The following is a 15,724-nucleotide window of genomic DNA, read 5'->3' as shown; positions in this document are numbered from 1 at the left end:
TCAGAGTCCTTATGTGTACAGGGTCATGTATTCAGTCTCATGTTTTCAGCTGTCAATAACAGCTGAACTTCACAGGGCAAATGAAATGAAATCCGTTTTGTCGGACTGACATCCCTAATTGAGCCCCACTCAATGTCTGAAGGGAGCTCACTGCTCCCTTCAGGGAGCAGTGAGCAACTTTAAAAGCCCCCCCCCCACTGCAACGTTTGATGTTTCACGGTGCGATGTTCCCAAACCCCTCCCCATCTCTTGTTAGTATCCCACCCTTTAGTCTCAACATGTTGCCATGGATACAACTCCCACAGCTGTTTGGTGGAGTGCCTATGTTTGTCACCCTGCTCGTCTCAATGAGGTCGTCTCTGTCACAAACTGCTGTCAGGCTTGTAGACAACGGCTCCCGCAGAGACTTAGGAACAGGCCAACTCAGCCTTATCTTACTGAGGCACAAACCCTGTCACGAAAAACATATTTATTTTCCTTTAAACGGCTGAAAATCCATTTCGTTTTTGGGGGATTTCTCCTTCTTCTTATCATCCACAATCCTGGTTATAAGATCCAAATTAAGATGGGGGGGGGGGTTATCAATATGAATCCCAACTGATCAAAGATGCGTGCCCTGAACGGAGCGCATCCCTGCGTGTTCTGGGAAAGCTGCGTGCGCGTCAGCCGACCCTCCTCCAAACGTCACAACCAATCTCCATGTCACATTCGATATTTATACACTGAAACAAGTATTCAAACACGGAGTTGATTGGAACTCGCATGGAACGCCTCGTGAGCAGGTAGGGCGTGGTGTCGGAGGAGATGACGCGATAGGCAGGTATGCAAACCGGAGGAGGGGGAAGTGCTGTGTAAGATCATAGTCAAGGCTTGCGAAAAACCCCTTTGTTTATCTATTGTTTAAGCATGTATTTATATGACATGTTCGACTATTATACATAATACACTTTGATGATTCCAAATGTGATTGCCACCGAGGATAAGATGATTATATAACATGCATGACTGTAAAAAAGTCATTTTGTCAGCATTGAGTGCTGGGTACATGCGTCTGATGAGAATAGAAAGAAGGTAACGTGCATCGACATGCTTTGGCAGGGTACTGCGGTGTTGGATGTTGTTAGTCCTCGGATTTTGTCGGGTTTTGTTTGTTGTTCCCGGGGTCATTTTTAGCAGTCGTTCAGAGTGTTGATTGTAAGCAGCTGGAGGGGCCCGCTTGAGCGGTTTAGCGCTGTTAAATCTTCCTCAAGCCTCGTCCCTGTGATTAGTGTGCACCAGACAGGGGTAGTAACAGATATGGGAGATTCTGTTGACTTGCCCCCTGTAAACAGGGTTCATCCGTCGACTGCGTTCCATCCGTTTGTCCACACTCGGGGGACACTCGCTTGCACCTCACCCCGCTCCTGTCACGGACTCATCCCGCTCTCAAATGTGCAGAGCCCGGTTTCGCTTTGGTTACGGAGAAGAGGGCTCACGCTGAGCTGTTAGTTGAGTCATCTCTTGACACGGCGCAACCAACCAACACTCAGCCAGTGGTGCACAACTGTGTCGAGCCCCCCGCCCCCCCTTGGTTTTTTCCCTTTTTTCCTTCTCCCCTCCCCTCCCCTCCCCTCTCTCTCTCTCTCTCTCTCTCTCTCTCTCTCTCTCTCTCTCTCTGTTTCTCTCTCTCTGTTTCTCTCTCTCTCTCTGTCTCTTTCTCTCTGTCTCTCCCTCTCTCTCTCTCTCTCTCTCCCTCTCTCTCTCTCTCTGTCTCTCTCTCTCTGTCTCTCTCTCTCTCTCGTTCGTTCTCCCTCCCGCATAACTCATCCCTCTCACTCACACTCAGGCTCGTCCGTGCGGCTCGCACTCTACCGGCTCTCGAGCAGAAGACAAGCGCTCTCTCGCCCGTACGCTTCTTTTCTTCTTCTTCTTCTTCTTCTTCTTCTTCTTCTTCCAAGCAGAGCAGCATCACTATCCATCCGCTCACCATCACAGATCGTTTTTCCGACGTCCCCCTCAGTCGTCCGACGCCTGACTAAAGAGGAGAAAGAAGGGGGGTTGGGGGGAAGGCTAAAAAGCGGGGGAGGGGGGGGAAGTGTTTTCGCGTGAGGGATTGACCCCGGTGTTGAGGCGGTCGCCCCTTCGGAAAAAAAAAACAAACCGAGACGATGGAGGGAAGAGGTTGCGCTGAGATGCCGTTCTCGTGCGGCTGGCAGCATCGCCCGCCCCAGGAGTACCAGTACAGCCCCATGCCCGCTGCCGCCACCCTGACCAGGCAGAGGGGCCGCCTGCTGGCCTCGCGCTCGGAGAGCTCCTGGAGGAGCCCCAGACACGCCACGCTCCACTCCAAGGGCGGCAGCTGCGACTTGTGGCCCGAGTGCGCCTGCTCTCAGGGCTGGCAGGAGCCGTACCAGGTAACCCCTGTGGTCGGAGCTCGTTTCGCGCGCGCGGGTTTTCTTTCTCCCCTAAGCCGTTCTGTTTGTGGGGATTGCGAGAGCTGGGGGTGATGTGATGCGCGCGTGAAAGGGTGGGTGGACTGTGTGTGAGGTGGGACGTATTTATTTATTTTTTGTACGTGAGTGACTGGGTGTGAGTGAGTGAATACCACAGCAAATTTCTAAATCTTAATTTTCTTCTTCAGAATCATTTTGAAAGCAATATTTTCCGTTTTTTTAGGAGTGTGATAAGCTCGTCTGTAAGCGAGGGCTACTCGGTACTTTCTTGCCAGCGCTGTTTGGTGTAAGCAAGTAAACTTGGAGCCGAAAAGCTTTTGTCGGCAAGACTTATAGAGATGTAAAAAAAAAATTTTTTTATCCTAGAATACTTCATTTTATCACCATATACTAAAGCAGGACGCCGTCATAGACTTCAGGGTACACCTCACCCTCATCTTTTGAGTGCTTTCTGTTGAGCCCCCTCCGACCCCCATCCTCCCTGACACGCCCACACTTTCACCCCCTCTCCCCCTTTGGTTTGTGTTGTTGACTGTTTTTTACAGTAAGAACACATCTCTGTGAATTATTCATCGATTCTTTTTTATAATGCACTATGCATAGTGTTCCTCTTCAATTATTAAGTGAAAGTACACAGTTGCTAGCACTGAAAGAATATCCTTCTGCCAAAGAGGTTAGCCGTGTCTGTTGATAAGCGTACATCAAAAGATGAAAACAACTTCCCTAAACGCCGTTGCCTGGGTTTGATGTGTCACTAAATGTACTAAACTGTGTAGAATTAAATGGTTCACTGTGTCGTTGAATACATTTGAGGTTTTTCTTCTTCCATGTTTCGATGATAGTTGCACAAGTAGCTTAGCCAGCCTTGCAATGGGTGCCCTCAAATACGCCAATAGCCGCAGGAGAAAGCATCGCGCAATTGCATATTTGCTATCATTGGCATCTCAATAACAGGCATTGCTTCCCTTACAGACACAAGTTTGCCTGTGGGGGTATGGCACACGCGCACACACAACCGGAGGCGCACACACACAAATTCATACACTTTTTACGTCCTTGATGTTTTGTTTTGGTGACAACACAGTTAAACAGTTGGGACCTTGTTCTCAGTCTCCCTGCAAGTGAACTTTCTCAGTAAACATGTGCCGCATGTCTGTGTTTCCATTGGGTACGCAGTGCCGATTATTGTTTCCGAACAGATGCATTTCATAACAAGATGGTCCTTAAGGTCATGATTATACACAACAGTATAACCCAAAAATCCCTTGATAATTTTTTTTTTTTTGCATTTTGGGTTTGAACAACTCTTGATATCATTTTTTTCTCCTTCTTTCAGGCAAGCCCGGCCCCAATTATAGTCAACACGGATACTTTGGAGTCAGTACCTTACGTAAGTCTCTTTCTTTCTGCATCTCATTAATTTACAGTTCATACAAAATCCAACTCTTTTAGTATAAATTACAGAAGCATTGTATTCTGTAAGTAGTTGGACTTACAGTGAGTGTTTAGAAGTGGGATGCTATCATTGTTCTGTTGTCATTTTGGCTCCACAGATCAACGGGACAGAAATCGAGTATGAGTTTGAAGAAATTACGCTGGAACGTGTAAGTAGGAAATCAGGGATGACTTCGCTTGCCTCTGACGTTCACATCTGTGACGGTCATTGCAACTTACAGTTGATACATTTTCGAAAAAACAAAAATGTACAAAATCTCCACACCATCGCAGACAAAAGGTTTCTAGTGATGATCTAAAGCACGGTGCACAGCAAAGAGAGAGCCCTGTACCACCACAGAGTCCACCACAGCATGAAGGCCTCTCATCTCTGTCTATTTGACCTCTAAGGAGAACACTGTTATCGTTCTCTCCCTCTTCTCTGGAAGATTCCTCAGTCCCACCCCCAGTCACCCCACAGGCTACACTATCTCTTATGTAGGTGTGCTGTGAATCCAGTGTTGTGAACGATGTTCCCTCTCCCCCCCCCCCGTGGTTGCACAGGGGAACTCGGGCCTGGGCTTCAGTATCGCCGGAGGAACAGACAACCCTCACATCGGCGACGACCCGGGCATCTTCATCACCAAGATCATCACCGGAGGGGCGGCAGCGGAAGACGGACGCCTACGGTCAGTGCCGTCGACCCCTCGGTTAACCGTCCTCCGACCGAGCGATTTGATTGGACGAGGGGCATTGAGGTTGCTCGAGTGCTGAGGTTTTGCCATAATAGCACTCGGGACATTTGAACCAAATGCGTATGACTCCACTCACATTAACGACTATTAGTCATTAGCGCGCAGGGGAAATGTTTTTGTGTTGCTTGGCAACAGTCCAGTCCCAGATCAGTGGCTGAACAATTGTGTGTTGGCGGAGCCAAATAGATGATTGAATTAGCAAACAAATTATAGTTTGTTGTGGCTTTGTTCACTAATGGCGCTCGTAAGGACTGTAAAAGCACTATCTCACTCAAGGTTGTGCGTCATTGCCCACAGCATGGCTGTGATAGTCTTCAGCACTCCTCTACAGGGCTCAGAGCCTGCCAGATTTTGTCATCGGAAATCACCCCACGAAATCAAAGCAGATTTGCCGGCGGATATCTCCCAAAAATTCCGAAATATACGACGCAGTCTAATTCAATGCGATCCCCAATGTATGTGGGTGTGTGTGTCTGTCTCCGTGCGAGCATGTGTGTGTGTGTGTGTGTGTCTGTCTCCGTGCGAGCATATGTGTGTGTGTGTGTGTGTGTGTGTCTGTCTCCGTGCGAGCATGTGTGTGTGTGTGTGTGTTTCTGAACTTTGGGTCCCAGCTGGCCCTGATGAGCATGCCCAGGGAGACTCGTGTCCTTGAACGAGAGCTCTCGTCTCTCCGGGGCTGAGGGCATGGCGCTGCAGAAGGGCTTTTCTCTCACGTGGGTGTGAGCGCACACACACGCGCGCGCGTCTCGTTACAAACAATGACACGCGCATACGCCGAGTGCACACATCACAACGCCATCAGACACTCGCGCTTCCCCGGCAGACGAACCTCCGAACTTGATACGGCGTACGCAGGTGATCGAGCGAAAATGTTTGAGAGGGAACATTTTTTTGTCGTGATTTGGATTTTGTACTTGGCTGGAGTCTGACTCAAGAGGGTATTTTGTGTCCAAAGAACGGTCTGATTGTCCTGGGGCCATTTTCCATTCATTTCCTTCTTATCCACGTTGTGAAATGCCTGCTCAACTGGACTCAGATCAGTTGATTGACTTGGCCAGCTACTCATTTTCCCCTCTCAACCATGAAGTAGGCTTGTTGGTTTGCTAGATCAGCACGTGCCGGCTGATTGCCTTGATGCATTGTAATGTACAGACCAGTGAGTTGAAAGCCGTTTTGGTTTAACCAAGCAGATCAAATATCTCTGTACAGTTTGCAGTGCCGTCAGCGCTCTACAAACTGCGGATCATCCATGAAGGGATTCATTTACCGCAGTAGCCCTGTCTGCTCGCACCATCGTGTTTCATGGATGAGGTGGTGTGCTTCTGGATTCAAGGGCATTCGTTTTCCCGCCCACACTGAAGTTTTTCCCCTTTGTCTCCTCGCGCCGTCTTTCCCATTCTGTTTTCACAACTCCCCAGGCTCCTTTGTGGACTTTTTTTTGAGAGAGACTTTTCGAGCGCTTTTGGCCTCCTGTTCTCCGAGGAGTCGCCTCCTTCTTCCGGGCTTTCCGGTTGGGTTGGCGTTTGTGCTCTTCCTGTGTTGTCTTGGACTCACCAATGCCGACGTCCTGGAGAGGGTCTTTTAGGCCGTGGTGCGGGTTTTCACTATTCCAAGGATTATTTGGTCGCTTGTCCTTCCTGAGTCTGCTGTGGATTTTGGCATGCTGAGGAGATTTGCATGACCCCGATTGGGTTTAATTATTTGGGCCTTATGGCCGCTTCCTTAATGTGGGTCGACACTCCTGCGATTCTCCTTTTGTCACACTCCAGTAACAGTCACCAAAGGCAATTTTTGTCATCAAAACTAGACACAAACAGCTCACTCAAGCCTGAACTAAAAAACGCCATTGAATACTCTCGTCTTTGAAACAACAGTATAGTGATTATTTGACGGTATACTTGTAATACCCTAGGGGGGACACAGAACAGTTTTCTTTTTGCTGAATAGTTCATCCGATGTTGATGAAATCAGCCTCATCGTATGGGGTGAAGCCATCTGCTCTCTGCGTCATATCAAATCCACTAGAATCCAGAACAATAAAAGATAATCATTCATCACAGTCCAGTAACTGTCCGCACTCCGTTTAGACGTACGGTATCTCTGCGTGCTCCGATATGTTTCCTCACGCTTACATTAAGTATTTCTCATTGGATGCCCTGTGTGTTTCGTCCCTTCTCATTGGATGCCCTGTGTGTTTCGTCCCTTCTCATTGGATGCCCTGTGCGTTTGTTCCCCCTCCAGGGTGAACGACTGCATCCTGAGGGTGAACGACTCGGACGTGTCGGAGGTGTCCCACAGCCGGGCCGTGGAGGCCCTCAAGGTGGCCGGCTCCATCGTCAGGCTCTACGTCCGCCGCCGGAGACCCATGCTCGAGACCGTCATCGAGATCAAGCTCATCAAAGGACCAAAAGGTCTCTTTGTTTGTTCTCTCTCTCTTTGCTCCCTCTCTCTCCTTCTCTCTCTCTATCTCTCTCTCTCCCTCTCTCAGTCTCTCTCTCCCTCTCTCTCTCTCTCTCTCTCTCTCTCTCTACCTCTCTCTCTCTCCATTTCTCTCCCTCTCTCTCTCTCTCTCTCTCTCTCTCTCTCTCTCTCTCTCTCTCTCTCTCTCTCTCTCTCTCTCCCTCCCTCTCCCACGGTTTCTATTGTGCTGGGTACTTAAGTTGTGTCACAGCCCTCTTTGGATTGAACTTGAACTGCTCCACAATAGCTGAAAACGAACTAACCGGGTGCTTTCAACATGTACTTCCCATTGGGGATTCAGCTTGTTACAGTAATGTGCATCAGGTTCTCGCGTCACAAAGCCTCCTTCCGTCTGACTCATTCCGCGGCCTCGATCGTGTCCGTGTGAGGGAGGGAGAACCGGAAGCGGGCCCGGTAATTAGCGGGAGTGGACGGACACTGCCGGAAGACCCCCTCCTCGGCCATCTCCTCAAGCAGCAGCATCATTGTGTGTGTGTGTGTGTGTGTGTGTGTCCCCTGCAGGGCTGGGCTTCAGCATCGCGGGGGGCGTGGGGAACCAGCACATGCCAGGGGACAACAGCATCTACGTCACCAAGATCATCGAAGGCGGGGCGGCGCAGAAGGACTGCCGGCTGCAGGTTGGAGACCGGCTGCTCATGGTGAGTCCGCTGGAAAGGCGGCACGGGCCGGAATGACGGGGGAGGGCAGGAAATGACGTGCCGCTTGGCCTTGATTCGCCGCTTGATGCGTGTTGGGGTTCTTTTTTTAACTGGACGCAGTATAACGGTTGAGCGTTGGCAGAAACGATCTTGATGTTTCTCTCTTTCTCTCTCTCTCTGTCTGTCTCTCTCTCTTTGTCTCTCTTTCTCTGTGTATCTGTCTCTCTCTCTCTATCTCTGTCTCTGTCTCTCTCTCTCTCTCTGTGTCTCTGTCTCTCTCTCTCTGTCTCTCTCTGTCTCTCTGTCTCTCGTCCATGCAGGTTAATAACTACACTCTGGAAGAGGTCTCTCACGAGGAGGCTGTAGCCATACTGAAGAACACATCTGATGTAGTCTATCTGAAAGTGGGGAAACCCACTAGTGTTTACCTCTCAGATCCCTACGGGCCCACTGATATCACCCACTGTGAGTGTTCCCCCTCCATCTCTTTGCACCTGGCACAGTTCGCAAAAAAAAAAAAAAACACGAGTCAAGGTCAATGCGACTTTCTCAAATATGCCATTCTTAAGCAGTTTTTTTCCTTACTTCCTCACTGGCCTAGAAAAAGGCGTACTCCAACGGCATGATGTACATTCTGTTCCCGCAGCCTTTTCTCCAGCCATGGAAAATCATATCTCTTCTCCGGGCAACAACGGCACTATGGAGTACAAGTCCTGCCCTCCGCCCGTGTCCCCCGGGAGGTACTCCCCCCTCCCAAAACATTTACTCGGGGAAGAGGACATAAACAGGTTGGATGGTTTTTCCTTTTTACGGTAAATACCCCCCGCTTCCTAGCAGACGCCAGTGGCACTACAGGTAGCACCCCCCGCCCCTCCCTTCCCCCCTCCCCCTCTGACCCCCCCTTGTGTTTTTATTTTTAGGACATTCAAAAGCAATCCTACGGTGAGTTCTGTTGGACAGAATTCCGTACCTTGCTGTTAGATGGATAGCAACTGACACATTTGGTTAATGCCGGGTTGGTGTCAATACTGCAATCGATATTTGTTTTCCCCCCCAAAAAAAACCATTCTGGATATCCAAACCGTAATGATCAGCTGTGCGTACGCGGTGGGATTGCTTTTGGGAGGTTCAGGATATACCTGCTCACCTAGACTGTTGGTATCCCTCCACTTAACCATGCACCCCCTGTCCTGCGTATGTTGACCTCTCCTTTGTCCTGTACTCATGCTCTTTAGTTCATGGCAACACGTCCCCCATTTTCCATTTTTAAGTTGAAACGGATTCACGTGAAGACGTGCTCAAGACACTGCATTTGATTTGTTGCGTCTTTAAAACCCAAAGGTTTTCTTGTAAATGCTTCTTTTCTTTTTTTCTTGGCCACTCTATGGTGCACTTTAAGCTGGCTCACTGTGGAATCATTAGTACTATCGATTTAGCTTTCCCAGAACAATTTTAAATGTATTTTTGAAGTTACCTTGCTGGGGGGGGGGCATGGCAGAGACAGTACATCTTGTAGTGTAGGCTCTGGAAGACCTTTGTTAATGTGCATGTCAGATTGTGCCACCAAGTCCTGAAAATCGTCATGATAGAATCTTGATGGTGATTACATAAGTGCTGGACGCAGATGGTTTGGGTTTGTTTTTCCTTATTGGTGTGTTTTGGAAGAGGCATATGTTTTCTGTAGGGCGATATGTCTGAGTTGATCACGGACTGACAGCCATCCTCATCCAGCTTCCAGATCCATTGCAAATGGAGGAGCCTCCAAGTTGTCTGGGCCTAACAGAGCGTGTGGAATCAATCACAGCTTCCCCTCGCTAATATGCCCTTACGAACTGTTATGACTGGTCCTTCAAAGGGAAACTTTTCTGCCAAGTTGAATGCAAAGAAGTGGAAGTGTTCTGAAAGTCAGCTCACAATGATTGGACAGGTCCATTGATTACTTGATGGTAACAGCTGGTAATTTCCGCCGCGGTGCTGGGCCAATCAGAGGGTTGGCCATCAGAGCCATGGGCACCCAAGGGCTGCCAGTTGATTGGCTCTGTGGCAACTTCTATGTGGCTTTGAGAGTACTCCATTTGAGGGATGTCATCAAATCTGACTATTGGGACAAGACATGTCACATGTGGTTACCGACAAGTTTACCACACGAGTCATACTAATGAATTTTGGACCAAAACTATAATGACTCATGGCAAAACCTAAATAGGCAAATTCAGTCCTTTTTGCACATTTTATTGATTTAGATATTGGTGTTGGTCCAACCGATCGACTAATGGATTCATTGAATTAGGAGGGGGAAGGGGGAAAAAAATAGAACTATCAAAAGGAGTGTTCTGCTTGGTGTTCGACACTTTCAAGAAACAAAAAATAGATATACACCCCTGGAATAGGACTTACACTTCCATCCATTTAGCAAATGCTTTTGTCCAGAGAAATGTTCACAAGTACAAAATAGTAAGTGCCCGCGGATGATCAAGGATGGTCTGGAATTTTCTGACAGTATACAGCAGCTAACGCTAGGGAACAGTTTGTGTTCACAAGACACAAAGAAACAGCATCAAGGATATTACTAAAAGGTTAAAAAAATGTTTTTTGACATATTTCCTCTTAGGTGACTGTGCCAGTGCTCTTACATATCGAACCAACTGCCTGTGGTCTAGTCTTTGATAGTTTCCACATTGAACCAGTAACTCAATGCATTCAAACCAAAAAAGTAAACTGTGGTACTGTTAGTTGCACTGCAGAATGATCTATCAAGTGGTCTTCCCATGAACCCGGCTTGGTACCTATAAGTATCATTTTTACTACGTCTCTTGTTCTGGTACTTGTGCAACGTTTCTCACCTTCATATCTTCTTGTTTTGTCCTCTGTAGCGTGCACCTGCTTCGTCTAGACCCAATGATTTTTTTCATGTATATAATTTTAAACCTCCTATCATTTTACCTTCACTTGTAATTCAATAACTGATTCCAAGTTCTATTTTCATTTATTTTTGGAGAGGGGTGGGTGGGTGGCTGTGTGAGTCTATAAAGTCTTACCATTGGTTGAAAGCGGGTGGTGATGTCATTACTATCTGTTGATTGGTGTTCCTCTCTCCATTCAGAAATACCTCGTTAGATGAAGGGGAGGGTCACAGGTTTGATTCCCAGCACTTCCAGTTGAGGTGAGACATGTTTGAATGGCCCATTGTTGTGGCTTTTTTTTGTCTTCCCCATCGCCCCCAGTGACCCTTTGGCTGTTTCCTTACTTATGAATGGCTTTTCATCGTCTCCTATTGTTATTGTACTACTGTCGTGTAGTTACAGAGTGTAAGAACATTCTAGTTACATTTGTGCAACAACTGTGGCCAGTTTATCTTTGTGTCTACATATTTTGTGTGTTACATTGTAAATGTTTGCAGTACATAAGACTCATTTTGTGAGAGACCCTTGTCTCAATGTTGTTCCCTGTGACTCCCTAATAGCGCAACTATTAAAACTAAGATCATTACAAACAAAGAGCTCAAACTGAGCAGCATAAAAAGCAAATGCGACATGTCCATGGTGGTGACAAACATTCTGAAACGACTTTGAACTGTCATACAACTGAACGCATCCAAACTTCTGTCAAAGACCTTGAGTGAAGGAACGTACATGTAAGTATTATGACTGCTGACTGGCAGCTTGAAGGTGTTATGTAGTCAGACGGCTCTGGAGGACTGGGCTTATGAAACAGACTTGGACCAAAAAGGACAGTCAAATTCAGTCTGTCTGACCCATTTGATCCAGAGCGAGGAATCCGTTAGTTGAAAGGATAAGGTTCCACAAACTGTCCACAGCCATAGTAAATATTAAATGACGTTCCATGTAAGATGATAAATAAAATGAGTATTTGTTTGTGGAGTTGTGTGGCACTTTCAAAGAGTCAGAGAAACCGCGGCTGTGGAACACAGACATACATGATTCGATGTCTGTAAAGAAATGACGACATCTCCTTTGTTCATTTCTAGGTGTATATGCAGTATATAAACATCACCTCTATGTATTGGTTTTTCATGTTGGCTCCATTCTGCCAAAAGCGTGTTGTGACCTCGTTCAGATACATCCACGTGCTTTATTAGATCATTGAAGCAGTTGTACTTGATGTAATTTTCGCTCATTTCTGCCTGCATGCAAGACACTCATCTGAGACCCTCAATCTCCCTTTCCCGCTCTCTGTGCTTCTTCTTAATTCTGTCTGCCTCTCGCACGGTTCAGACACATTTCAAGCTGTAGTTCCACACTCAACGTAAAACCACACCAACATCTCTGTTTCCTTGTTGGGTGTTGAAGGATCGCCCTCTTCATTTGCACGGATTGAACATGCATACTTGAGTTTGAATTGGAGTTTGATGCGGCGTTATGGCAGCGTTTTTATTCCTCTTTTTCCCTCCTCTCGCTCTCTCTCTCTCTCTCTCTCTCTCTCTCTCTCTCTCTCTCTCTCTCTCTCTCTCTCTCTCTCTCTCTCTTTCTCTCATTCTCATTATATCTCTCCTTCTCATTCTCTCTCTCATTATGTCTCTCATTCTCTGTCTCTCTCTCTCTCGCAGCCATCTCTCAGCTTCTCTCTAACTAACCCCTCTCTCTGCTCTTGTCTCTCCCCCCCCCCAGGCCTCCTGAGCCAGTTTACAGCACTGTGAACAAACTGTGTGACAAAGCACCTTCTCCCCGACACTATTCCCCCATGGAGTGTGACAAAAGCCTTCTCCACTCCATCCCCTTCCCTCACTATCACTTAGGCCTGCTCCCCGACTCCGACTTCTCCAGGTACTCCACTCGCCGCTTGCAGCACGGCACGCCTTGACATGGTGTCGCATGGCATGGGCCCCACACTCTTCACTGTCCCTCACACACTCACACCCCAACACCCGAGGCTTCGCGAAAGCCCGCATGCCCGATTTCCCTCCCCCTCGTGACGCATCTTTTTCCCAGGGGCTCTCGGAAGCAGACGTTTATCTGTGTGGGACTGGAGAAAATGTTTTGTACAGTTCTGACTGGAAGATGAAGCTGTGGAAATGATGGGGTTGAAATGTCGTCTGTTGTGAGGATCCTTCCAAGAAGTAGATAGACCCAAACTTCAGACATTCGGACGTTTCATTTTTTTGTAGACAGTGAGCTCAAGTTTCCACTTGAATTCCTCCTTAGCTTTTATTTGTCCCAAAAAAATTCAAAAGGTTTGGCTTTTTCTAGTGTTTGATCCATAACCAGGTTAGTAGTTCTGCTGAAAGGGAAATTACAGATTTCAAATAAAAATGGGAAGGTTATATGGTCCATGTCTTTATGAAGAGACTCAATGTACTTAAAAAATTCGATTCGTTGGATCTTGCAAAGTACCCAGGATATGATCTCTCATGCCTCTCATGATGTTGAATCTCTTCTGGAGGAGAAGATCAGTGGATTGCACCTCCGTAATCTCCCTCTCTCCCCTTTCCCCAGCCTTGGGAGATGTTGGGAGAAAACATGTAAAACATAGATGTGCTCTGATGTGGCAGGAATCGTGATGGAAAATGTAGGTTTTATACCAGGCACCTTTCAACTTCAATTAGAAAATTATCCAGACATCAACTCATTGGTAGAGAAGGAAGAACATAAACCTGACTGGCAAATGTTCCTGCTAGTTAAGCAGCGATCCTACATATGTTTGCATATGACGTCAGGTGATAGCATACATGGGACACGTTTGGAACTATACCTTTAAATCTATCCCCCCTATATTTATCCGTCTGGCACTAGGTGTGTCTCTGTGTGTGTGTGTGTGTGTGTGTGTGTGTGTGTGTGTGTGTGTGTGTGTGTGTGAGTGAGTGAGAGAGAGAGAGAGAGAGAGAGAGAGAGAGTGTGTCCATAAGTGTAACCTTGTCTCCAGGAAACCGAGCCAGAATGAGGACAAATGATCTAAATAGAGCACAGCCCCCCCTTTGGGTCTCCACCATCATTGTGCTGCGCGTGCGAGCAGCGTTCCTCGCCACACGGACAAGCCCGTTTTGTGTTTCCCCCTCGTCTTGCTCTCCTCTCCCGGGCGGCGAAGAACAAGATGTTGCGCCCCTCGGACTCGACCGAGCTCATGTACTATCTGACCTCTCTGTACAGGGAACCCAGGAGGATGGTCCTCCACAAGGGCTCCACAGGACTGGGCTTCAACATCGTCGGCGGGGAGGACGGAGAAGGCATCTTTGTGTCCTTCATCTTAGCCGGAGGTCCCGCCGACTTGAGCGGAGAGCTACGAAGAGGAGACCAGATACTGTCGGTTAGTCTGTCGTGCCTACGCTACCGTTTTGCCGACTACGTCAGGTCAAATAGTAAATGTTGACATTGTGTGGCCAATTCACCAGTTGTTTGCGCGAGATAAGATATTTAAAGTACATTTGGAACGTAGAATATCACGGTGTTCCTTGTTTATGCTGTTCTAGGTATCTGTTCCACCCCCTTTTTTTGTCAAACGACTTGCATTTTGGAGATTTGGATTTCTCTCAGGTGTGGGACTCAATCGAGTCACCTTGGTAGAATGTGTCACTTCCTGTCTGGATGTTGCTGTTTTGGTTTTCACTGAATCCACCGCCGTGCGTTGTGCTTGGGTTTCTTTGTCCCAGATGGCAGTGTTCTATGGCTCAGTGTGACAGGCACGACACAGCAACACACTGCTGTAGAACACATTACCCCAGTTTCCTGTGTCTGTCTGAAAAAATACATGCATGTGCCCCCTTTACAATAATACTACATTTGAGGCCGTTTTTAAATATACTTTGGTGGCATCTCAGAACGTATACGTCCTACTAAATGAAAACCTTCAATTTGCCCAATATATCCCTATCCTGGTTTTATTTAAATGTGGGTCACCAAAGTTGTAAAAGGATGTTGTAAAAATGTATTTATGGACCCCATTAAAGAAAAAACAGCTATCCTTACAAATGAACATGACATTGTTGTTGTTGTGCAGTGATATAGCTATTTTTGGGGTGTGTGTCCAGGTAAATGGTATTGACCTGCGAGGAGCCACTCACGAACAGGCGGCGGCAGCATTGAAAGGGGCTGGCCAAATGGTCACCATCGTTGCCCAATACCGGCCAGAAGGTTAAAAAAAAATCCCAATCCTTCCTGTTTATATCAACTTTGTGGTTAACTGAGGTGCAGTTTTGAGATCTGTGTTGTAAATAAGGCAGATAGGCTTGTTGAGGCAACAGTTCTGACTCAGATTTACAAAAGAGGTAACACAGATAAAAATACATAGTGTTTTTACACACCAGTTATGTCAGAACATCCAGTCTTGAAGCACTCTAGAATTACAATAGACTTTGTTTTTGCATGAAGGTAAATCGACGATACGATACTACCACTATACCACGTGCGATACTCAGTTTGGGTTAACGTTGTCTTTCTCTTGCAGAATATGGTCGTTTTGAGGCTAAGATTCATGATTTACGCGAGCAGATGATGAACCACAGTGTGAGCTCGGGGTCAGGATCACTTCGAACCAATCAGAAGCGCTCTCTCTACGTCAGGTCTCTAACGGCTTCTATTCCCGTACCGTGCATGATGTGTGCATCATCGTCACCACATTAGTATCACAAAAAAATATATATGTTGGACAGTCTTTTTGGCAGCCACCCATTCAAAGTTCACACTGTCGTTCGGTATTGATTTTCAGAAGCATCGGTTTGACCTCTGCTGGGACTCTGCACACTTAACAGGCTCCCTGTCTCTTTCCCCTCCCTGCCTGGCCTTACAGGGCGTTGTTTGACTATGAAAAGGCAAAAGACAGTGGACTCCCCAGCCAAGGCCTCAGCTTTCGATATGGCGACATCCTCCATGTCATCAATGCCTCCGATGACGAGTGGTGGCAGGCTCGAATAGTGACACCTGATGGGGACAGCGAAGAGATGGGGGTCATTCCAAGCAAGAGACGGTAAGAAAAAAAAAGGGGGAGAGGGGGAGAGGACATCAAAAGGTATTATTATTACACCATATACACT

General features: G+C 47.3%; 1 protein-coding gene across 18 annotated transcripts in view; it reads left to right on the top strand.

Annotated features, from left to right (window-relative positions):
- dlg2 (discs, large homolog 2 (Drosophila)) overlaps positions 1–15,724 on the top strand; it is an 89,455-nt gene that overhangs the window by 65,383 nt on the left and 8,348 nt on the right. For 13 of the 18 annotated variants that reach the window (XM_084684137.1, XM_084684136.1, XM_084684134.1 and 10 more), the window contains 13 exons: positions 3,769–3,822; positions 3,986–4,036; positions 4,431–4,555; positions 6,863–7,032; positions 7,604–7,740; positions 8,061–8,205; positions 8,387–8,552; positions 10,844–10,903; positions 12,369–12,524; positions 13,845–14,001; positions 14,723–14,825; positions 15,139–15,253; positions 15,481–15,657. In XM_084684137.1, the coding sequence (XP_084540263.1) occupies positions 3,769–3,822; positions 3,986–4,036; positions 4,431–4,555; positions 6,863–7,032; positions 7,604–7,740; positions 8,061–8,205; positions 8,387–8,552; positions 10,844–10,903; positions 12,369–12,524; positions 13,845–14,001; positions 14,723–14,825; positions 15,139–15,253; positions 15,481–15,657 (1,616 nt within the window). The remainder of the gene's footprint in view (positions 1–3,768; positions 3,823–3,985; positions 4,037–4,430; positions 4,556–6,862; positions 7,033–7,603; positions 7,741–8,060; positions 8,206–8,386; positions 8,553–10,843; positions 10,904–12,368; positions 12,525–13,844; positions 14,002–14,722; positions 14,826–15,138; positions 15,254–15,480; positions 15,658–15,724) is intronic. The other 5 variants (XM_084684135.1, XM_084684139.1, XM_084684138.1 and 2 more) reach the window with 5 other exon arrangements.

The sequence above is a fragment of the Hypomesus nipponensis genome, chromosome 20 (genome assembly GCF_054491055.1).
Source record: "Hypomesus nipponensis isolate SF chromosome 20, ASM5449105v1, whole genome shotgun sequence".
In the NCBI taxonomy this organism is placed as follows: Eukaryota; Metazoa; Chordata; class Actinopteri; order Osmeriformes; family Osmeridae; genus Hypomesus; species Hypomesus nipponensis.
This window is presented reverse-complemented; position numbering and strand designations above follow the sequence as displayed.